The 25891-nt window shown below is 35.9% G+C and overlaps 1 protein-coding gene across 6 annotated transcripts in view; it reads right to left on the reverse strand.

Moving 5' to 3' along the window:
• ICA1L (islet cell autoantigen 1 like) overlaps window positions 1–25891 on the reverse strand; it is an 85328-nt gene that overhangs the window by 44117 nt on the left and 15320 nt on the right. For all 6 annotated transcript variants that reach the window (XM_019838496.2, XM_045034298.1, XM_045034300.1 and 3 more), the window contains exons 3-10: window positions 19910–20078; window positions 16902–16974; window positions 15498–15621; window positions 14748–14946; window positions 12230–12355; window positions 10762–10860; window positions 9409–9494; window positions 7160–7203 (exon numbers count right to left, since the gene is read on the reverse strand). In XM_019838496.2, coding sequence (XP_019694055.1) covers window positions 7160–7203; window positions 9409–9494; window positions 10762–10860; window positions 12230–12355; window positions 14748–14946; window positions 15498–15621; window positions 16902–16974; window positions 19910–20078 — 920 coding nt within the window. The remainder of the gene's footprint in view (window positions 1–7159; window positions 7204–9408; window positions 9495–10761; window positions 10861–12229; window positions 12356–14747; window positions 14947–15497; window positions 15622–16901; window positions 16975–19909; window positions 20079–25891) is intronic.

Genomic DNA, 25891 nt, shown 5'->3' on the forward strand with positions numbered 1-25891 from the left:
AATCAATGATAGGGTGCCTGGGTGGTACAGTCGGTTAAGGGACCAACTTTGGCTTAGGTCGTGATCTCGCAGTTCATGGGTTCAAGCCCCATGTTAGGCTCTGTGTGGATAGCTCACAGCCTGGAGCCTGCTTCGGATTCTGTGTCTACCTCTTTCTGCCCCTCCCCTGCTTGTGCTCGCTCGCTCTCTCTCTTAAAAATAAACATAAAAGTTAAGGGGCGCCTGGGTAGCGCAGTCGGTTAAGCGTCCGACTTCAGCCAGGTCACGATCTCATGGTCCGTGAGTTCGAGCCCCGCGTCAGGCTCTGGGCTGATGGCACAGAGCCTGGAGCCTGTTTCCGATTCTGTGTCTCCCTCTCTCTCTGCCCCTCCCCCGTTCATGCTCTGTCTCTCTCTGTCCCAAAAATAAATAAACGTTGAAAAAAAAAATAAACATAAAAGTTTTGTTTTTTTTAAATCAATGACAAAAAAAATAATTTCAATATCTCAATTTGGCAATTTCAGAAACACAGCTTAAAATCACTCATGGCCATAGATCACAGAAGGTATTAGGAAAAGTTTAAAACAATTTAAATCAAATGATAATGAAAATACCATATATCAAAGTTTATGGACATCCATACGATAGATTAAGCAATAAAAAGGAAAAACCAACACAAATTATGTCAGTGATGAACTTCAAGAGTGTTACATGAAGTGAAGAAAGTCAAATACATATTACATGATTCTAGTAATATGAAATGTCCACAAAAGGCAAATTTATACAGAGAGAAAGTAGATTAGTTGTTGACTAGGAATGAAAATGGGTATTACAGCAAATGAATGTGAGGGATCTTATTAATGAGAGGATGAAAAGGTTCTAAAACTGACTTATAGAGATGGTTAAAACACTCAGTAGTAACTAAAAATTACTGAAGTGTACAACTGAATGAGTTTTATGATATATAAAATATACCTCATAAGGTTTTTTTAAAAAAAACTTGTGGGATACAGAAAAAGGGAAATTTTAGCCTTAAAACACAAAAAAAATAATAAAAGAAAATAATAAAGAACTAAAATTAATGAAACAGAAACAAAGATTCAATAGACAGGATTAACAAAACCAAAAGTTGATTTGTTGAAAGAATAAATAAACCTTTAGCAAAATTAATTAAGAAAAAAAGAAAAGGAACAAATAAACATTTGGAATTAAAAAGTGGATATAACTACTGATACAGCAGGTTTTAAAAGATTAAATAATGCTACAAATGAATGTTAAAACTACACCAATATCCATTATATTTCATTTGGAACTTTAAAAAAAATGTTCTCTACCTGGGTACTGGATTATGTATACAGAAGTAGCTAACCTTTGGAACATACATTTGAAGCTACGTTAAATATATAATTCCATAATTATTATGGCTTCTTAAATTGTTTTTCAGTACGATCTGTATTTATGTGTACACTTAAAAATGCCTCTCACATGGAGCACCTGGGTGGCTCAGTCAGTTAAGTGTCAAACTCTTGGTCTCAGCTCAGGTCTTGATCTTGGGGTCATGAGTTCAAGCCCTGCATTGGGCTCTGTGCTGGACATGTAGCCAACTTTATAAAACAAAAAAAGTTGGCACAAAAACAGACACATAGACCAATGGAATAGAATAGAAACCCCAGAACTAGACCCACAAACGTATGGCCAACTCATCTTTGACAAAGCAGGAAAGAACATCCAATGGAAAAAAGATAGCCTCTTTAACAAATGGTGCTGGGAGAACTGGACAGCAACATGCAGAAGGTTGAAACTAGACCACTTTCTCACACCATTCACAAAAATAAACTCAAAATGGATAAAGGACCTAAATGTGAGACAGGAAACCACCAAAACCTTAGAGGAGAAAGCAGGAAAAGACCTCTCTGACCTCAGCCGTAGCAATCTCTTACTCGACACATCCCCAAAGGCAAGGGAATTAAAAGCAAAAGTGAATTACTGGGACCTTATGAAGATAAAAAGCTTCTGCACAGCAAAGGAAACAACCAACAAAACTAAAAGGCAACCAATGGAATGGGAAAAGATATTCGCAAATGACATATCGGACAAAGGGCTAGTATCCAAATTCTATAAAGAGCTCACCAAACTCCACACCCGAAAAACAAATAACCCAGTGAAGAAATGGGCAGAAAACATGAATAGACACTTCTCTAAAGAAGACATCCGGATGGTCAACAGGCACATGAAAAGATGTTCAGCGTCGCTCCTCATCAGGGAAATACAAATCAAAACCACACTCAGGTATCACCTCACGCCAGTCAGAGTGGCCAAAATGAACAAATCAGGAGACTGTAGATGCTGGAGAGGATGTGGAGAAACGGGAACCCTCTTGCACTGTTGGTGGGAATGCAAATTGGTGCAGCCGCTCTGGAAAGCAGTGTGGAGGTTCCTCAGAAAATTAAAAATAGACCTACCCTATGACCCAGCAATAGCACTGCTAGGAATTTATCCAAGGGATACAGGAGTACTGATGCATAGGGCCACTTGTACCCCAATGTTCATAGCAGCACTCTCAACAATAGCCAAATGATGGAAAGAGCCTAAATGTCCATCAACTGATGAATGGATAAAGAAATTGTGGTTTGGGGCGCCTGGGTGGCGCAGTCGGTTAAGCGTCCGACTTCAGCCAGGTCACGATCTCGTGGTCCGTGAGTTCGAGCCCCGCGTCAGGCTCTGGGCTGATGGCTCAGAGCCTGAAGCCTGTTTCCGATTCTGTGTCTCCCTCTCTCTCTCTGCCCCTCCCCCGTTCATGCTCTGTCTCTCTCTGTCCCAAAAATAAATAAAAACATTGAAAAAAAAATTAAAAAAAAAAAGAAATTGTGGTTTATATACACAATGGAATATTACGTGGCAATGAGAAAAAATGAAATAGGGCCTTTTGTAGCAACGTGGATGGAACTGGAGAGTGTGATGCTAAGTGAAATAAGCCATACAGAGAAAGACAGATACCGTATGGTTTCACTCTTATGTGGATCCTGAGAAACTTAACAGGAACCCATGGGGGAGGGGAAGGAAAAAAAAAACCAAAAAACAGGTTAGAGTGGGAGAGAGCCAAAGCATAAGAGACTGTTAAAAACTGAGAACAAACTGAGGGTTGATGGGGGGTGGGAGGGAGGAGAGGGTGGGTGATGGGTATTGAGGAGGGCACCTTTTGGGATGAGCACTGGGTGTTGTATGGAAACAAATTTGTCAATAAATTTCATATTAAAAAAAAAAGTGCCTCTCACATTTACTGTCACCTATCCTGTGCTATGTAGTTTATAAATATTATCTCTAGCCCTAATGTCTCTGGAGGACATTAGGTAGGAGTATATGACTCCTGTTTCAGATGAGACAAATGAGGTATAAATGACTTGTTTTAAAAAGCCGGCACTCAAACCCTGATTTTTCTGGCTCCAAAGCCACACTGATTGAATATATATGATTGTATATATAACATGTATTTATAAAAAAAAAGAAAGAATATGAATTTAAATGTGAGGAAGAGCTTGAAACTTAATTATACAACTATGAAATAAATGTCTACATTAGAAGTCCTTATCTTAGAGAAAATAAAAATTCCCTTAAGAAAACAAGTAGACCCTCTGATTAGGTACTCCTAGAAAGCTAACTCACTGCTGAGCATAGCCTCCAGTCCCACATGACCAGGAAGCCTGCAATGAGACCTGGGAAGTTGCAGGGCATATCCTATCACCCACCCACCCAGAGAAGCAAGTCAGCAGCACCCCCCAAGCTGGAAGCATAACCTGCAGCCTACCTCACTAGCAAGCTCTAATGGTAACCCTGGGGAACATCACGGCCCAGCTTACAGCACTGCTTAGCAGCAAACTCCAGTCTATAGCTCTGCCTGGCACTGAAGCCCAGCTGATGGCTATGCCCAATTGTTGAGTACAGCCTGCAGTCTCACCCAGGCAGGAAGACCAGTCAGTGACCATACCCTCTGTGAAGCAGAGCCTCAAGCCCTGCCCAATGGAGTACAGCATGAGGCCCGCCCAGCTAGGAAGCATGGCTAGCAATCTTGCCCAACAGCAGAGCACAGCCACCATTCTGCCTTATTTAGAACTGAGCCTCTGCAGTCCTGCCTAATCACAAAGCACAGGCTGAGGCCACATCAGACCATGAAGCCCTGCCTGCAACCCTGCCTGAATGAAGAGACTGGGCAGTGGCACCATTTGGCCAAGGAGCATACCCAGTAACCTTGCCTGACCAGAGATGACTGTGAAACCCTGCTTAGTGACCCTGCCTGACCTCAGAGCACAGCCCTACCAGCCAACAGCACCGCTTAAACACACAATAGAGCCAGTGGGCCACCCCCACCTCAGCATGAACAGCAGCTTCACCTAGTCAGAGACAACAAACCATTATAATTATGTTGTCAAAAGTCAAAGATAGAATTTTGAAAGTAGCAAGAGATAAGTGACTTGTCACATATGAGGGAGCCCCTATAAGACTGTAAGCAGATTTTGAAGGAAAACTTTGTAGGTCAGGAGAGAGTGGTAGGATATATTCAAAATACTGAAAGAAAAAACTCAGCAAAGCACACTATACCCAGCAAAGCTCTCTTTCAGAAATGAAAGAGAGATAAAGCCCTTCCCAAAGAAATGGAAGCTGAGAAAGTCCATCACCACTAGACCTCCCTTACAAGGAAGGCTAAGGATAGTCTACAAACTGAAATGAGAGGATGTTAAATAAACCCCGTAAAACTGCATGAACGTATACAACTTGTTGGAAAGGGTAAATATATAATCAAAGTCACATTCTATAATATTGGAATACTAGTGCATAAATCACTTTCAACTCTAGTTTGTTTGTTTTTTTTAATGTCTATTTATTTTTGAGAGAAGGGAGAGCACGTGTGCACGCACAAGTGTGAGTAGGGGAGGGGCAGAGAGAGGGAGACAGAATCCAAAGCAGGCTCCAGGCTCTGAGCTATCAGCACAGAGCCGACATGGGGTTCGAACTCACAGACCAAGAGATCATGACCTGAGCGGAAGTCAGACACTTAACCGACCAGCCACCCAGGTGCCCCTTTCAACTCTAGTTTAAAAGTCAACAATAAACCTTAAAAATAACTATAATAATTTGTTATTAGATACACAATGAAAAAGATGGAAATTATAATATTAGTAACCTAAAAGGTGAGGGAGAGAAATGCATAGAGTTTCTATATGGTATTGAAGTTCTTATCAGCTTAAAATAGGATATTATTTCACATAAGCATACAGAATGGAATATTTCCCAGCCATAAAAAAGAATGAAATCTTGCCATTCATGACAATACATGGGCCTAGAAGGTATTATTCTAAGTGAAACAAGTCAGACAGAGAAAGATAAATACCATACGATTTCCCTTATATGTGCAATCTAAAAAAAAAAAAAGCAAAACAAAACAAACAACAATAAAAAGAGACACATAAATACAAAGAACAAGTGGCTGCCAGAGCAGAATGAGGTGGAGGCATAGGCAACATAGATAGCAGGGATTAAGAGGTACACACTTCTAGTGATAAAACAGCTAAGTCACAAGGATGGAAAGTACAGCACAGGGAATACAGTAGATAATATTATAATAACTTTGTATGATGACAGAAGGTGACTACACTTAACATGGTGAATTTTGTAATGGACATAATTGTCAAATCACTGTGTTGTGTACTTGAAACTAATGTATGTCAACTATCTTTCAAATAAAAATATATAAAAAAAACTAGGGAAAACCATTGTGACATTAGTGCTGGCAATGATTTTTTGCAAGCGACACCAAAAGCACAAGAAACAAAAGCAAAAATAAAGATGATATCGAACTAAAAATCTTCTGCACAGCAAAAACACAAAAAATAACCATAACAAAACAATCAACATTCAAAAACCCAATCACATTTGCCTACAGAATGAGTAAAATATTTGCAAACCATGTATCTGATAAGGGGCTCCTATCCAAAACATGTAAGGAATTCAAACTCAATAGCAAAAATAAACAAACAGTAACAGTCTGTTTAAAAAATGGGCAAAGAACCTAGATACACATTTTTACAACCAAAGAAGACATATACATGGCCAACCATACATGAAAAGGTGCTCAACAACACTATTCACTCATCAGGCAAATACAAATCAAACCACATTGAAATATCACCTCACACTTTTTAGAATGGCAGTCATCAAAAAGACAAGAGGTAACAAGTGTTGGACAGGATGTGGAAAAAAGGATGTGTACTGTTGGTGGGAATGTAAATTGGTGTAGCCACTACAAAAAGCAGTATGGAAGTTTCTCAGAAAGTTAAAAACAGAAATACTATATGTTCCAGCAATTCCACATCTGGCTATATATACAAAGGAAATGAAATTACTATCTTGAAGAGGTATCTGCACCCCCATGTTCAATGCAGTATTATTTACAACAGCCAAGACATGGAAACAACCTAAGTGGCCATCACAGATAAATGGATAAAGAAAATGTTATATATGTACATATACAATAGAATATAATTGAATGTTATTTAGTCTTAAAATATAAGCAAATCCTACCATTTGCAATAACATGGATGAACCTGGAGGGCATTAAGCTAAGTGAAGTAAGTTAGAGAAAGACAAATACTGTATGATCTCACTTAAATGTGAGATCTTAAAAAGTCAAACTCGGAAATAGAGCAGACTGGTGGTTACTAAGGTCTGGGAGGTGGAGAAAATGGGGAAATTTGGTCAAAGGGTACAAACTTCCAGCTATAAAATTAAGTTCTGGGGATCTACAATACAGCATGGGAACTATAGTTAACAATATACTTGACAGCTGCTAAGAGAATAAATGTTGTATGTTCTTGCCTCCACAAGATATATAGTAATTATGTGAGGTGATGGATGTTTTAATTTTATTGTGATAATCATTTCAAATACATCCATCTATCAAATCACACTATACACCTTAAACTTACACCGTGGTATACATCAATTATAACTCAATAAAGCTGAGGAAAAGAAGCTAACTCAAAAGTGTACAGAAGAGACTTATAAAATGACTTAACATGTTTTCTAATTGAATGGATATTAATACAATCTGTTTTAAAAGGTTGTGACAAACTGTTTGACATTTAAAATGTGGTCATTTCATATTTTAATGAATTTTCCATCTTACCTGGTTTACTTCCCAAGCTCACTTCCGCATCTGACAAAACTAACCTAAAGTAAAAACCAAAAAATGCAAAGAATTTGGTTAAAACACACTTGGGATTCATATTCTACAGTTTTATATGGTTAAAAAAATGTTTTTAACTGAGATGACATATAAAATAGCTGTCCAGTAGATAGATCTCCTAAAATCTGAGGCAAATGTCACTTCTTCTCTAGATCTACATAGACCATGAAAACAATCCTCCATCCATTATTCTTTTAACAACATATACTGAGTGCTGATGAAGCACCAGGCACCATGTTCAGTATTACAGGCACTGTGCTAAGTTAATACATCATAAAGAACGTCTATCACCGAAGTCACTGAGTATAAGGTTTAGTTTTCAAGTACTGAAGGGTTTGCTCAAGAATACTTGAAACCTAAATAGAGGGAATGAAGAACTGCAGAAAAAATGTAGTACTCTATTTTGGAACAGGAAAGTGATGTTTGCAAAAGAAGATACATTTGCCTAAAATGTTCTCGGTAAATACTAATTTTGGATATTTATATCATCCATCTGGGATGATTATAAAAAATTAGACAAAGAAATTGAACATAGATTTAGGCATTATTCCTGGGGTGTAACCTCACAATTCTAGTATTGAAGGTTGTTTTTAATAAATCCTTAAAGATCCTTAAAAATCATTACAGGTATCCCCTGCTTTTTAGAAGTTTGAGTTATGCTACTTTGGAAGACCTACGTTAGCACCTGTCTTTGCTAACTGAAAGAAGTTCGAAGAGGATTTTCGCTTTTACAAAAAAGGCAAAAAGCAAAAATAGCGGTAAGTGTTTATTCTGCAGGGAGCCCTCACAGAGGCAGTGTGCACCCTGAGCAGCAACAGTAGCACCACCAAGCTCCTTCCCTGGGAACTACACTCAGCATCTCAGTATTAAGCCACTACGAACTGTGTGTGCATCTGTGCTTCATCTCCATTTATTTTGGGTATACCTTAGCAAGATGTGCCCTAGGGTGTCAGATAAGCCTAAGAAAGGTTATTTTTTGGATCTAAGAATACTCAAAACATTTTCCACAAAAATTAATGGTAATTGCTTCTTTGCCTCACACTGTATTGGCTTATGAAAAGTTTCATTGGAACACTCTCAGATAGCAAGAGAAACCTATATGGTATTTATTTGCAAAAAAACACACAGACAAATAGACCAAATCTATACTAATGACTTGGAACAAAATTTCCAATGACCGTATATGTGCATGATTCTTTAAATAACTTGGATGGAAGATAAGGTAAAAAGCTTTGGAATCTGTTAACTCAAAAGGAAGCTTTCAGAATGGTGAATATGCATGAGAGGATTGTGAATAAAACTTTCATGAAATGTGATAATGGAAAAAGTTTACTAAATTAATATATTTAATGTAACATGATTTTAAATATCAGTGTATAAGTAATAAGTTTAATCTATAACTATACATTTGATATTTATTTAATCTACATCCTAAATTGTTTATATATTCAAATTAGGCAAAAAAATTTGTTTGGATTTCCCCATAAAGAAAAGAAGGAAATGCTTATATTCTGGATCACCTTCCACTCAACAATATACGATTTGTCACTGTTCTGGTCTTATTTCTGGGTTTGTTATTATACTCAGTGCAATCTACTTAAAATGAGAAGTAAACAAAGGTAAGATGTAATAAAAGGGAAATAGGCAAAATGATGGATGTGCACAGCAAGAGCCCCCATTTCCAGGTAACCAGACACAGTCCCATTTGTGTTGCTTTGGAGACAGATTTTCAATAGCTTCTGTTTCATAGCTGCTGGTACCTGTCCCTTTCTGTTTCAAGTTGCCCCTTCTGGGTTTCACTAGGCAGAGGTTCTTAATAAAAAGCTCAGTCTCCCCAAATACAGAATTTGGAGTTATCACCCTAATCTGTTCTGTACTCCTATCATCAACTTTGCCTACCATGTTAAAAATGGGGAGGGGGTAGATAAGGCTTTAAAACAAATGTTTAATATTAATTGGAAAATGGGGTGCCTGGCAGGCTTAGTGGGTAAAGCACCCAATTCTTGATATCAGGGTCATGAGGTCAAGCTCCACATTGGGTGCAGAGCTTACTTATAAAAAAAAACAAACTTTAAAAATATTAACTGGAAAAATGACATAGAAAATATTCACTAAATTGGAAAAGAAATAACTCTTTCCAAATATATCATATATAGGACTTCCATAACCCCATACTTCTGCCTGCTTACTTATTGAGGTTTTCAGTGAGAGAACTGTTGTCTATTTGTTCTTCTTTGTGGTCTTCAGTAAGCTTGCTTGGAGTGTCTTGTAGTTGCTAAGGATAAGAAATTCAATGTTAAGTAGATGGAATCTGTTTCTCTCTTTGTGCAAATGAGATGAGAATAAAAATTCTAAAGAACAACATAAAATAGGGATAGTTCTGAAGTAGAGAGTGAGAGATATGGGAAATGTATGATAATGCAATTTGACCTGGGCCCTGGGTCCCCATTTATCGTGGCTACCAATGACAATCACACAGACTATAACATGGGCTAGCAACAAGCTTCACAAGTTTGTGGTATGCCAAAGAAGACTTACACTGTGTTACTAACTTCTACTGCAATGCTCTAAATACAAGTGAAGATTTTCAACTTCATCTGAACAGGAATTACATGTTAAATTTGCCTAAAAACATAGTATGCTATCCAGTGAAGCATTAATATAGAAAAAGTAAAGAAAAAAAACCACACACAACAAAAACATAACGACTAATTCAAGGGTATCTATTAGACTGGAAGATGCTATGTCAGAACATGACTTAAATATCTATACCAAGCCCCAGGAATATACAGCTGCAAGAGATCAATCCATCATAGATACTACAGCTAGCTTGAGCAATCTCAACAATAACATTTTCAAGTTCTATTGAAAACAAGACAGAGTGATAAGGTCAAAGGCACTGAAACCCAACCTACCAGAATTAAAGAAATGATTACCATAGTGTGACTCTGCTGGATAAGTCATATGCAAAGGTTGACAGAAAGATATACAAATGTTAAAAGCATTATAATCAAAGCCCAAGAGTACCTTTTACATGTAGGTATTATAGAAAGAGCTGATCTAATATAATACAGTAGTCTCTTCAGCTGCAGTCACCCATTATTTTTGCATCATGAATCACATCTATGACATGAGTGTAAAAGTAAAGCAAGGAAATTTTTCTTTAACTTCTAAAATTGTTGGGTAGGTACTCTGGTTGTTTTTGAAAACCAACAACCATTTTCCATCACTTGTTCCTCTTAAGTTTTTCTTTTCCTTGGCTTTTTCTTATCTCGTTTACACTTTGATTTTCTTTTCTCTTGCTCCCTCTTTTTCTCCCCACCCCAATATCTTGAGCCCACAAGCAATATTCTCATGTATTTATTTAGTGTTTCTGGTAGCACTTGGAACCAGGGAAGTGCAGAAAAATAACTGGCTGAAGGAGTGTAGAAAAATGCTTCCCATGTTTTGTAAATTCAAAATTAGGCTTAGCACAAAATAGTTTCAGTGTTATCTAAATGAAGTATAATATATCTAACAAAGGAACTTGGAAACAAATGTACCTTGAGAGCTACAAAATCATATAGATGAAAGCCAGTACTGGCCCCATGGATCTGGGACATCAATTGAGCTGTTTTCTCCCAGAATCCAAGCAGCGTCCTCTGCAGAAAAAGAAAGGTTGTCACTACAGTTACGATTTTTTTCACTGCTATTTTTCCTCACTAGTGTAGTAGATGAATGGTTGCTGAATAAGAAGCAGTAGGAAGTAAAATCAACTTCCAAGTTTCAGGAACAAGAAAGCAATATAAATAGTAATTCTGCACAAGAACTGGCAACTGTATCGGCATACACACACATACACACACACACACACACACACCTATCTGTATACAGCACTGAAAAGTACACTGGAATCAGCTGGAGAGTAATACTAGTGGATTAGAACACCTTTGGAAGAGTCCAAAAGAGAAATGTTAAAAGCACAAAAGACCGTATCTGTATTAAGGGTATATGTATAAATCTTTGTGTTGGTAAGCACATATAAGCCTTTATTAATTGGAGAAAAATAATATGCACCACTAAACTAGTCTTTCATTGAGGGCTCAAGAGACTCACCGAAAAAAAAAAAAAGTGTTCTTCAGCTAATTCAAGTAACTGGACATTTTCCTTGCTGCTTCAGAGTTCCTATTCAAAGTGAGAGGGCTGAGCAGAGAGAATAAAGGAGAACTGAACTTATAGCTGTTGCTTTTCAGGCATATGCTACATGGATTGCCAGATACTTTTATTTTCAAGTGCATCCTTTCTTTACTACTGAATTCCATCCACAGTACTGCACTGAATCAGGAAGATTTCCTACAAGGAGCAGTGAATGTCCATTCCCTTTATTATTCTTAAGTAAATACAGTTCATTCTATTTTGCCATTTAAAAATACAAGTTAATATCAGTACCTGCTACTAATTAACATCTGACTTATTCACTGTGTGCCATTTATGTGTGATCTGGGGTAACAGAAGCACAAGTGAGAGACTGCTGATATGAAAGTGCAGAATGAAAAGAACGCACGGCCTAGCATGAGAACACAGGTTTTCAAGGCCAACATTGCCGTTTACTTTAATTCTCATAGGGTTTCACTTTCCTCAGCTATGACAGGGAAGTTTTACACTTTTGGGCCCCAGCATCTTTGCTTCAAATGAAACTGTATGTAGAAGTTCAAAATGGAGTAGCTCTGGGGAACCAGGGCTAATGGGCTGTGAACCCTGCCTCAACACTTCCACTCAAACCTAGATGGCCCCTAAATCTCTCCTAGGACCCCAAGGGGAATAATGTGAAGATACAGGAATAGGCAATCCCTAAGGTCTTTTTCAATTTAGAATTCTATGATTCTCTGTCATAATCTCAGTAGGTCAATTTTCAAAGTCAAAGGAATTTGATTAATTATGCAATTTTTTATATCCGTTAGACAACTTTTAAAAAGGAACCTCACCACTCATCGTTTACTGCAAAGACATGCTGACCATGGAGGTGGGTACCTGGTAGGTAGTGAGTGAATGAGATAACATATTGCAGCGACTAGCTCCAAGTAAATCCACTTTCTGACAAACATCCATCTTTAACTTGTCAAAAGAAGCTTTGCTATTTCTCACTTGGATCTGTACCTGCAACCACAATAATATTTATTATTATTATTACTGATAATACAGGTATAAATATACCACAAGGGTTCATGGTACATATTTTCAGACACATGAAATAAAGAAGATTAATTCCCTCTCCTTGTATTATTATTTCACGATTACTGGTAAAGATTTTGGCTATTTTTAGTAACTGAAGGAGATTCTTTCCAGCAGGTATCTTTATGCTGAGAAAGTATGCAATGATAAATGAAAAGTGCATAGTTAAGAAGAAAGACCCCTACAGACTCCAAATAAAAAGAAACATCCAAAACTACTGATAGGTAATATTTAGCTAATAGAAGAACACATGGAAATGAAACAGTTAAAGTGTTGAGAAGCATTAATAATAACTCTGAATCATGGAGATACATTTATAAATTAAAATATATGCCTATCATATTTCTTATACATAAGGTAAGTCATATGTCATCAAGTAGCATGAGTATTCAAATGTAAACATACTAATTTATTCATTCAACAAATATTTATAAGGTATCTATTATGTGCCAGGCACTGGGATATTGTGGGTGAAAAAAACAATGTTCTTTCCCATCATCTCTGAGTGAGGAGGCACAGGAAAAAGCAGCAGTAAACAAATATATAAGAGCATCTCATGTTGCAAAGATAACATATAAGTGAAAAGAAATGACTACTTTTGGGTAAGATGATTAGGGAAGCCTTTGGTTAGCTCATGCAAGATGTTTGAAATGGGACAGAAAGATGATAAGCAGGCCATGCTAAGATTCTGAGGAGAGCATTCCAGGCTCAGAGAAAAGCAAGGACAAAAGTCCTGGGTGTGGGAGGTGAAGAGCTTAACAAGCTTGCAGGACAATACGGAATAGGCTAGACCATATTCCTTCCTGGGGCATGGAAAGGGCTAGAGTCTAGAAAGTACAAGATGTGGCTGCACAGGCATCAGTGACCAGACTGTGCAGAACTATTTGGGTCCAGATAAGTTTAGAATGCACTTTTTTTTTTTAATTTAGGTGTGGGGCGCCTGGGTGGCTCAGTCGGTTGAGCATCCGACTTCGGCTCAGGTTATGATCTCGTGGTTCACAAGTTCGAGCCCTGTGTCAGGCTGTGTGCTGACAGCTCAGAGCCTGGAGCCTTCTTCAGGTTCTGTGTCTGCTTCTCTCTCTGTCCCTCCCCCACTAGTGCTCTCTTTCTCAAAAATAAATTTAAAAACAATAATAAATAATAAAATTTAGGTGAAATTCAGGTAACATAAACTTAATCATTTAAAAATATATAGTTCAGTGACATTAGTGCATTCAGAATGTTGTTCAACAACTCTCTTGGATTGTATTCTAAGATTATAAAGGGGAAAGATAACAGGTTGCTGTGGTTTATACAGCTGGTATAAAGTTTCCATCAATATTAAATATGATTTGTATTACATGTACTCTAAATATTTATGAAATGAAGGACTGAATGAATTTTAGTATTCATGTATGGTGAACTTGGGGGATACAATTCAAAACTAGTTTATTTAGGGGTGCCTGGGTGGCTCAGTTGGTTGAGCGTCTGACTTCGGCTCAGGTCATGATCTCACCACTCCTGAGTTCAAGCCCCGCTTTGGGCTCTGTGCTGACAGCTCAGAGCCTGGAGCCTGCTTTGGATTCTGGGTCTCCCTCTCTCTCTGCCCCTCTCCCGCTCATGCTCTGTCTCTCAAAAATAAATAAACATTAAAACAAATTTTTTTAATAAATAAATAGTAGTTTATTTAGCAAAAACATAAGTCCATACAGTTACTTTAAAAGTCTGTGGTCAAGGGGAGCCTGGGTGGCTCAGTCGGTTAAGCACCTGGCTCTCGGTTTCAGCTCAGGTCATGAGTTCGGCTCAGTTCATGAGTTTGAGCCCTGTGTCTGGTTCCACACTGACAATGTAGAGCCTGGCTGGAATTGTCTCTCTTTCTGCCCCTCCTCCATGCACTCCCTCTTTCTCTCTCTTTGAAAAAAAATAAACTTTAAAAAAAAGTTTGTGGTCAAACTATGTACTGTAGTAGAATAAAAATCTGATAATCTTCACTTTTTCTTATAATAATCAATTTACCTGAATTTTTACTTAAATTATTTATTTTTTCCTCACTAATAAACTCTTTCTCTCCTGCAAACAAATCCCAAAAGTCCAGGGAAGCAACATTTATATTGTGAAAAGGATAAAAAAAATAATAGAAAAGGTTGATGGGGTCGGGATGTCACTTAAAGATTAAAAAAAAAGTGTAACAACCTTTTGCACTTCAAAGATCTCCAAGCAACCAAGATTTTATAACATTTTTCAAAAACAGCCTGATATTTTAGGATCTTGATTAAATTATTCTGTGTAAATTCAATAGATTTGTGTACCAAGAAAAGGAAAGGATGCATTTTCATACTTTTCGGAACTTTTCCATTTGTTTTAGGGTATCTGGGTCCAGTTCTTGGGATACGTCTTTCATCCACAGCAGAGCTCCTCTGTATTCTGTGCGTGCTTGCTCCATCCGATTAATTGTCATCAAGGTATCAGATACTGCCCTTTGACTGAATGTTGCTACTTCTTGCTTAAGACGAGAAAGAGGAGTATATAGGGCTAATCTAATGGCAGAGAGGTAAAAATCAGAGGGATGTACATCCCATAAACAAACAAAACAAAAACAAAGGTTTAAAACAACCACACATTTTGGCTGTATTTAGTAACTGTTGGAGATTCTTTGCAGTAAGTATCTTTATGTTAAAAATCTGTAAAGTGATAATAAGTTCAAAATAAATAAGTAGAAAAAAAATCCCCTCCACCTATAAAGAAAAGTTCTAATGTACTCCTAAATAACATAATATCCAAAAAAAGCAATAAAATAATTAAAATATACATATTTTTATATGCATGTGCCTCTGTTACATTAAACCACATTAAGGAGTTTAAATATAGGCTTAAAGCCTATTTGTAGGAATTAAGCAACCAGAATGTCAATTTTTAAGTAATTATTTTAAAACCAAATAAGTAAGAGGCATCGAAACAATTATATGCTGTATTTCTCTTTGAACCCTCTACTGGAATGATCAGTAACCTTTATAAATATGCAACTTTAGGTACATAGATCAAAACTGTCATAAGGACTACAGATTGAGGATGATGCAAAACTGTAAACCTTTGCTTGGCTGAAGAACAGAGTGCCTTGCCAGTAGCATCCATCATTTTACCAGCTTGTGTTGTATCCCGTTCTGCTTGAAACTTTAAAAAGAGCCCTAGTTCATTTTCTTCCTCTGATATGACTAGGAAAAAATTACAATACAGTTAACTGTTTTCTTTCATCATTTGTTAAAGACACACAGCTAAAATTCTCACAGCAACAATTCTCTATACATAAGAATTACTTGAGGGAAGAAGAGAGACTTATTTTAAAAATGCATATTCCCAGGGTCTATTTCCAGAGATTCTGATTTTACAGATCTGAGGATCTGCTTCCCCTTACCCACAAGTACTCCAGATGGTTTTGATATAGTGAATTCACGGACCTTGCTTTGGGAAGCAAGGAGGGGGAAAGAAAAGATTCCAAAATGACAAAACCACAAATGCATTTTCAAATGTGCAGACATGCATTTTAGGATCACTGTCTCTAACAAAGTCTTTGTTTTCTATTTAAACTTAACTTAATCTTGACTCCCACCCTGGTTTCAGTATCTATGCTCAGTATCCCAGACCCACAGACATCCATGGTTTTATTGGTGAAACGATAAAATTTGTCAGTCATGTAGTACATTACTACTCAGTGTTGTCCACTGACCAATTCCAGTCCACAGTCATTTGTTAACAGCCTGTAACAAGTACCGAAACGAAGAAACTGTTTAGAAGCTTACTAATTTGATGAGTATTTTATATCTTTGAATCTAATAATAAAGTGTGCTTATATTTTGTGTGTCTTCTTTAATTTCATTTGTGTTGAAATTCACTTTCATTGTATTTTATAGAAGTGTCAGTTTACAACAAATTGAAAGTAAAACACAAAGCAAAAAAGTGGTCTTTGACCACAAAGTTTTGGAAGTGTGACCCTCTAATCACACACAGTAAGACTAATAAATGGGGAAGAACCCATAAAGTATTCAAATTATTAGCTTAAAGTGAAAAATGACAAATGTCATGCCTAATTTCACCCTGGTTTACTGATGGAAAAACTGAAGTTAAAAACTGAAAGGGAAAGGGGTGCCTGGCTGGCTGAGTGGGTGGAGCATGCGACTCTTGACTCAGGGTTGTAAGTTCAAGCCCCATGTTGGGCAAAGAGCCTACTTAAGAAAAAAAAAAAAAGAAAAGAAAAAGAAAAACACCTCACAAAATAAACTGCAAGGGAAGTCTCTCAGCACCTCTGAGGTGGCAGCCCACTCGTTTACTAGCTCCACACTCACACTGCTCCTTACTGTCACTTCTTTGTCACAAGGAACCATTCACATAATAGTTCAGTAAACTATTTTTACATTAAATCTTTCATTCTCAAAAATGCAAGTAAATTATTTATTTTAAAATGGGAATTACTGAATAGATATATAGGATTTCATACCATTAAGTCTTAGTTGATATTTCTCAACTATCTTCAGAAGTTCAGTGCATGTCTCTTGAATAGAGTGAAAAACCTTTGAAATATAAATTTTATTAGGACCAAATTTAAAGAATCATAAACATAAAATATCTGTTATAAGCACTTCAAAAGCAGAACATTTTCTTATAAGTATTATGTTTATTTTCCTTGACTTTGAAGTACTTCTGTATTGGTTTTATATAGATGTAGAAAGCACTTTTAGATTCCCCCTTGAAGGCTGGAAAAAATGGAGATAAATACATGGGAGCTAATAAAGATTTATAACTGTGAAGTGTGTCCTCCCCTCAGCTCCAAACTATCTAAATAGCAAAAATGTAAATCCAATATAAACTGCATCAAATATTGTCAATTTCAGATGAAAAGAGTATAGATAACCTTAGAAAATGTTAACTCTCAATCTGGTTTTTCTACAATATTATCCTAAGCAAACAGGTCAGTTAATTACCATAAAAACTAAATAATGTATTACAACATCATAAATAAATTACTTTTGGATTGTTTTTATTTGGAATTTTCCCTTCATTACTATTGTTGCTAATACCTAAAAGTAAAATAACCAGTAGACACTCATTTCAAAGTAAGCACATGAAAATTTGATATTAGGACACATTATACACATGAGGTAACTCTTCACACACATCTATAAATTTAGGTTTTCCCAGAGAGATGAAGTGTCATAGGTTTTAGGGTATAGCCGTCTTCCCACAAAGTCCTATGCCAAAGAATTGTTACAAGACTTTAGTTTAAAAAGACCTTTGCACTGTAGCATAGTCTTAGGCCCTAATCCTTTGATTATCAAATAAATTTCCAGTATCACCACTGAGCCTAAATATTCACTCTCTGAAACAGTTTTGTTATTATTTAGATATATGATCAGACCTAAGGAAGATTAGTGACAGACACTAAAATCTAAATGGAGGAGCAACTATCAACTTTCCACATAAGTTTAGGTATGTTTGAAATGAATTTGGTATATGGATTTTGCAACCTAAAAAGCTGTTTTAAATCCACATGGAAGAGTAGAAAAGGGTACAAAAATGAGAGCTCTACTATGATGAAGTGATTATGATTGATTTTGCTCCCCCTGGGTCTTTGGAAGATTTATATAGAATTGCTTTTTAATTTTACAATGACATTTTTTTAAGTGTGAGTGAAGTATAATATAATTAAAGTGTACGACACGATGATTTAAGTAAATATACAATAAAAAATTTTCTCATTCTTAAAAAATAAAGTACAAAAGTCAGAGAAAGTACTTGGGTGATTCCAAATATTTGACTAATGGATAAGAATATAAAATATGTCATACAGACTACCTAACGATGTAAAACAAAACAGAAAAATCTATGTCTATGGGAATATATGTTGAAATAGTGAATCCTTCCTTTAGCCTTAAAACATTTATTGCTTATACTCAAGTCCCTTCATTTTTTCCACATGTCACTGAATCCTAAGAATACTTTTCTACACAAAAAGCTTGTTAATTTGTTACCTATTTCCATATTTGTTATGGCAATGACATAAATTTACTTTTTTTATAATAAAAATACTTAGTAGATTAAGACCTATTTAATTAGGCCTCTACTTTTAAGGATTGCAAGAAATTATTATACTTCAAGCAGAACAGAAATCCTACTTGGAAATATTTGTAAAAGGCATCTTCAATTAGTATACATACATGGAATCAGTAAACTTGCATTTAAAAACCTAGACCTATTCATTAATATACATGAGACTTTCCTCTAATTAGCTTAATCACTTAAAAGTATAAAACACTCATAGGTTTAAAGTCATTTCATGGCAATGACTTTATTTAAAATGAAAACCATGGACAAAAAAAAACACATTATAAAATACTTCAATAACTTTATCCCTTAATTATAGAAACAAAAACTCTAACTTATAAAAATCTTCACTCAGGGGGGCCCTGGCTGGCTCCGTTGGTGGAGCATGCAACTCACGTTCCTGAGTTTGAGACCCTCGCTGGGTATAAACTTCCTAAATAAATAAATAAATTTTAAAACATAATAAAAAAATAGGGGCGCCTGGGTGGCTCAGTCGGTTAAGCGTCCGACTTCAGCTCAGGTCATGATCTCACAGTTTGTGAGTTTGAGCCCTGCGTTGGGCTCTGTGCTGACAGCTCAGAGACTGGAGCCTACTTCAGATTCTGTGTCTCCCCCTCTCTCTACCCCTCCCCTGTTCATGCTCTGTGTCTCTGTGTCTCTCAATAATAAATAAACGTTAAAAAAAAATTTAAAGGGGCGCCTGGGTGGCTCAGTCAGTTGAGCATCTGACTCTGGCTCAGGTCATTATCTTGCGGTCTGTGAGTTCGAGCCCCGTGTCAGGCTCTGTGCTGACAGCTCAGAGCCTGGAGCCTGCTTCAGACTCTGTGTCTCCCTCTTTCTCTGCCCCTCCCCTGCTCATGCTCTGTCTCTCTCTGTCAAAAATAAGTAAACATTATAAATTTAAATAAAAAAAATTTTTTTAAACATAAAAAATATATATAAACCCTCACTATTTGATTTCAATTATTTTCAATTAGGCACAAGACTTCATGTAAAAGTAGTACAAAATATTTGACATAATAGAATTGCATATAACATGCGATTATAACTTACACAAGTAACAGGCAAAAAGATTCATGATATTTATATTAATTTCAATTAGGAGACAAAGGTGATAAAGCTATTATGATATTTAAATAATGAATGGAAATAAATTTATTTAACTAATCTATTTGTAGATATCTAATCAACATAATTAATATTTAGCTTAAAAACTTATATTTATTACTTACCTAACTTATAAATACTAGTTCTGCCAATTCTCAATTTGTGCAAATTGTGACCTCCTACTCAGATATGATTGACAGATGAATACAATTAAATATTCCATTATCAAATTTGCAAGCTCTTCAAAGTCCCAAATAATAACCAGTTATATGCAATACAAAGAATCCTCAAATTTACCTCAAGTTTAGCATCCAGTTCAGCATCAGATGCCACCACGTGCTCATCCTCCTTTTTTCCTGTTGCTTTGATAAAGACCTGTTTGGTTTTCCAGTATTTCTTTTGCATTCTGCTAACTACTGACTGGTTATCTTCTGGTCTGGGTTGCCCAAAGGAATCCATGAAGTGACTACAAGGAACAGACTAAAATTTCTTAAATTTTTTTCAATAATAAATATCTAGTCAGTCAGTATTTAATCCAATTGAAAAAGTGAAAAAGATACTAAGTAGAATATTCATTTTAGTAGCTAAACATTCTAATATTTGCTCTATAAGTTCTAAACTTATGTTATAATTATAACTTGCACAAATAACAGGCAAAAAGATTCATGATATTTATATTTCAGTTAGGAGACAAAGGTGTTAAAACTATTATGATTTTGCAATAATGACTGGAAATAATTTTATTTAACCAATCTATTTATAGACATCTATTAGTTTCTAATTTTGCTTTTGTAATAATACTGCAAAATGAATTTGTACATACATCTTTGCATATTACTATCATTTCCTTAGAAAAGCCTCCCATAGTTTTAACTGCTGTGTCAGAATACACATTTAATAAATATTCTCAGATACACAAGGATTCAGATACATACTCTTTAAAAATCACTCAAATAAATGCTTTAGTATCAAATAAATAAGCAAAAATAAAGATCTCAATAAACATTAAAAAACATTTTTTTTTAATTATAAAAGGGGTGCCTAGGTGGCTCAGTCAGTTAAGCGTTCAGCTTTGGCTCAGGTCATGATCTCATGGCTCACAAGTTCAAGCCGCACGTCAGGCTCTGTACTGACAGCTCAGAGCCTGGAGTCTGCTTTGGATTCTCTGTTTCCCTCTCTCTCTGTCCCTCTTTTGCTCATGCTCTCTCTCAAAAATAAACATTTTGTAAAAATTTTTAAAAATTAGGGGCGCCTGGGTATCTCAGTCTGTTAAGCGTCTGACTTCAGCTCAGGTCATGATGTCACAGTCCGTGAGTTTGAGCCCCGTGTCAGGCTCTGTGCTGACAGCTCAGAGCCTGAAGCCTGATTTGGATTCTGTGTCTCCCTCTCTCTCTGCCCCTCCCCTGCTCATGCTCTGTCTCAAAAATAAATAAAAACATCTTAAAAATGTTTTTAAAAATTAGAAAGATCTCAGGCATAGGGGAGTTATGTTAGAAATAAAGATGGAAATTATAACCTGTGAACTTGAAAACTAATGTTTAAGTAATTCTTCTTAATATGGTTAACACGGCTATGTAAGGAAATGCAAATGTGAAAAGTGTTCCTTAAGGAGATGTAAAAAAAAAAAAAAAAAGAAAGAAAGAATAATAATAGTTTTTAAAGCCTAAATTATTCCAATAAATGGTGGGAGGCAGGAACACAGGGAGATATTAAAGTATGTGATTGGTTCATCATTTTCAGAATCAACAGATAATTAACGTATTATTAATCTTAGTAAAGAAATAGGTTCACCTACTTTTTTAAAAAGTAATTACTAATTAAATAAAAATAGAATGTTTACTTTCCAAATTACTAGGGGCAAAACAAAAGAGCAAGGAAAACTAGCAAAAGCAACAGCAGGGTGGGAAAAACAGGATCAAGGCAACATAACAAAAAGTATAAACTAGGATGACAGAATAAGAACAACTACACAATTTAGTATGATAAATGCAAACTTCCTCTCAAATATAAAGAATTTCAAACCATAAAAAGAAAAAACGATATCCAACTACACGCTATTTGGGGTCAACCTCTAACAAAATGACACAGGAAGAATTAGTTAAGATAAGCCAGGTAAATACACACAAAATTAAAGCAGGAATAGCCATACTAATATCAGACCAAGAAGGTTTAAATAAGTAGCATTAAATAGAACACAGTTAAAATGTAAAGTCCACAGGTGACCACTCTTCCAGATATCCTCTGAACATTCTCCTTTGGATATTCTCCTGGATTCCTGGCAGTATAGATTAGCCACCATTTAACTGCAGAACCTCTCCTATGCTATGCTGGATAACTTGGCTAGACATAGTTGAGATGGAAAATAGAAAGAATTTAACCTTGGTACAGAGTGAATCATCCTACTGTTCTGACACATAAAAAGTCTTGAGGGAAAACTTGCAATTTATCTTTGAAAAATGCCATATTATATACAGAGCAACAAAAATACAAATTACAGGCAGTTTCTCAACAAAACCAACAAAAGTTAGACTACAATAAAGGAATGTACTTAGGGTAATGAGTTAAAGAAAAACTGTCAATCCATAAATCTGTATCTATCAAAACTGTCCTTTAAGAAATGAAAGCAAAATACATTTTCAGATAAAGAACTGAGAGAGTTCATGGCCAGGGAACTTTCAGAAATGCTAACAAATTCTTCAGGCTGAAGGAAAATTACAACAGTGATTTGGATCTACAAGAAATAATGAAGATAATCAGAATTGGAAAATGTCTGGGTAAATATGAGTTTTTTCTTTCTTGATTTCTTTAAAAGTTATAGTTTAACATATGCAGAGAAAAATAAAAATAAAAGCTTAAGTGTCAATATTGTCATTTTTAGATCATTTATACCTTCACCTACTCCCTTACCACCTCATTCTATCATCATTATCATTACTATATGGTTCTTTCTGGTAATATTTACATGCATGAAGTATACAGTTTTTAGCTGTATACTTTTCACAAATGAATAGATATTACAGTATAGGACATTTCTAATGCCCCAAAAAGTTTCCTTATATCCTTTTTCAGCCACTGCCCAGCCTATAAGTAATAACTTTTGATTTTTTTCATCTTTGATTAGTTTTTCCTTGTCTAGTGTGTTTTTTTATGTTTATTTTTATTTGAAAGAGAGATACTGAGTGAGCAGGGGAAGGGCAGAGAGAGAGGGAGACAGAATCCCAAGCAGGCTCTGGGCTAGCAGCGGGGCTCAAACTCCTGAACCATGAGATCACGACCAGACCCAAAATCAAGTCCAACACTTAACCAACTGAGCCACCCAGGTGCCCCAGTGTGCTCTTTTTTTTTATTGCTGAATAGTAATCCACTGCATTAATGTAACACTATGTTTTCATTTTTTACTACTATAGATAAAGCTGCTATGAACATGCCTAAACAAGTCCTCTTGTGGACAAATGTTTTTATTTCTTTTGAATAAAGACCTAGGAAACGATTCTGTCAAAGAATTAATATATACTTAACTTTATAAGAAATTGCCATTTTACATTCCAATTAACAATGTATGAGAGTTCCAATTGTTCTACATCCTCACTAACATTTAATGTTGGCAGTCTTAGTAGTTTTATTCACTCTAGTCATTGAATAATGGTTTTTCCTTGTGGCTTTAATGTCAATTTTACTGATGATGAGTACTTTTTCATGTGTTAATTTTCCATCTGTATATATTCCATTGTTAAATGTTTGTCTTTTGCCCATTTTTAAATTGAGTTGTCTTTTTTACAATTAAGTTGTAGAGTTCTGAAATTCAGACTGGAGTGGCATTGAATCTACAGATGTATTTATGCAGGACTGGCATCTTAACGATACTTTTTTTTTTTTACTATTTTTTTTTAGTGTTTATTTTTGAGAGAGAGACAGAGCACAAATGGGGGAGGGGCAGAGAGAGAGAGAGAGAGACAGAGAGACAGAGACAGAGACAGAGACAGAGACAGAGACAGAGGGATTCACAGAATCCGAAGCAGGCTCCAGGCTCTGAGCTGTAAGGACAGAGCGCGACACGGGGCTTGAACTCACTCACCGTAGGATCATGACCTGAGCCAAAGTCGGACTCCTAACTGACTGAACCACCCAGGTGCCCTTTAACAATACTGAGTCTTTCAATTCAAGAACGACAGCATGTATCTCCCATTTATTTAGGTCTTCTTTAATTAATTTTGCTCAGCAGTGTCTGCAGTTTTTAATATAGAAGCATTACACATATTTCATTTAATTTATTCCTAAATATTCTGTGTCTATTGATGTTATTATAAATATCATGCCTCCTAAACTCAACAAAAGCCTTTACATCTGTATATTTTATTACACTTAAATTTTGTACTTTTGTTTCTCAATGTTCTCATTACATGAAATGTTACAGTCTCTGAGGGGACCTATTAAATGGCATCCCTTTTCTCTGCATTTTTCTAAATAAGTTAAGAAACAAGTAATATAAAGAGTAGTAGCTGAAGGCCCAAATCCCATTTTTTGTTACTAACAATGGCAAAGTTTATGGACATAGCTTAGTGTGAGACCTAAATGGTCCTCCTCACTGAGCATCAGGGCTAAGCAAATTTGCCAACCAAAGGTAACTGGATTAGGGCAAGTTTCCCCATATGGGAAGAGGAAGAAGGATGGCTAACCATTATTTCTTATCTCCCAAATTTTCCTTTTTTGCTTTTGAAAAGGCCCATTCTTTAACAGTTCTAATGAATCCTGTGGGTAAAAAAAAGCTTGGTCTTGGGATCTGTGAAAGTCTATTTTGAATTCATTCATATTTATTGTATATAAAAATCTAAACTAACAACTTTTTCCCTTTTTTTAGATACAATTTTTGGTCCATGCAAGACTTATTTTATGTTTGTTCATTTACTTGTACATGCATTAACTCCTTCCTCCTTTCCATCTGTCCTCATAATCATTCTAATGTGCTTCATGTGTACTTTTTTATTTGAATGCATTCTTAATAAAATGTTTTATGTACACGTTCTAATATACACAAATGATAACTGTTGTATCATTTATTTCTGACTTTTTGGGTGTTTTTTGCTCAGCCCTGTTTTTAAAGTTCTATATATGTTGCTATCTGTTCTGTTGTTTCTATTGCATAGCATTCTTTAGTGTTTCTTGATTCTTTGAAGATAGAATCCCCATGTCTTAGGACATCTATTGTAGTCAATGAGAATTCTGGGGTTAAACTATCTAAGTAAGCTCTTACTGTCTTTTGAATCTTGTAGAGCGTTCTATTTAACCTTGATGCCTTCAGGCTCTCTACGATATGTTTTGGTAGAGTATTGTCATTCTGGAGATTCAGGTCTTCCAGAAAATTTTAAGTTATTATCCCTTCAAATATTTCTTTTAACCCATAATTTCTTATCTGAATCTTCTACTGGTGTTATTCTTTATAGGTCTTAATGGCTCATTTTTAGATCTGTTTCTCTGTGCTCTATTTTGGGTAAATTCCTCAGTACAATCTTCCAATTTATTAATTCTCTTTTCAATTCTGTCTAGAGTTGATCCCAGCTATTGAGGTTTACTTTTGTTTTTGTTTAATGTTTATTTTGGGAGAGAGAGAGAAAGAATGAGAAGGGGAGGGGCAAGGAGAGAGAGAATCCCAAGCAGGTCTATGTTCAGCGCAGAGCCCAACACAGGGCTTGATCTCACAACTGCAAGATCATGACCTGGGCCAGTATCAAGAGTCGAATGCTTACCGGACTGAGCCACCCAGGTGCCCCAAGGTTTATTTTTTTATATGCAGTGACTGTTTCTTTCTGTCTTTTGTGATTTCCAAGATTTCTAATCAGCTCTTCTGCAGATTTTTCTAGTTTCTTGTCCTTTTTTAATGGTTATCATTCTATGTTTTTTCTCTTTGGCATCTTAAATGTATAGAATTCTTAGAAAAAAATTATTTTCACCTGGAATGAATTCATGTCCCAAATGTTGATTTTGTTGAATTATATAGGCTCATTGTGAGTGCAGAATCTTTAATTTTTTCCTTCCTTCCCTCTGTAGTTATTCCTCCTCACTAGTAGTTATATAGTTGCCACCAATTCACCTTCAGGGCTCCCACTTCCACAGCATCTTATATTGATTATTTTAATAATATAGTGATGTATAATGATATCTGAAATACTATTGATCTAATCATGTTTGAAGGAATGCTGCATAGGAACACTTTTAATTTCTAACAACCTGCAGAAACCGAACTCCTAGATGCCAGAGCCTACTTCTATACTGAAAGCTCAG

Source organism: Felis catus, chromosome C1, assembly GCF_018350175.1.
Source record: "Felis catus isolate Fca126 chromosome C1, F.catus_Fca126_mat1.0, whole genome shotgun sequence".
In the NCBI taxonomy this organism is placed as follows: Eukaryota; Metazoa; Chordata; class Mammalia; order Carnivora; family Felidae; genus Felis; species Felis catus.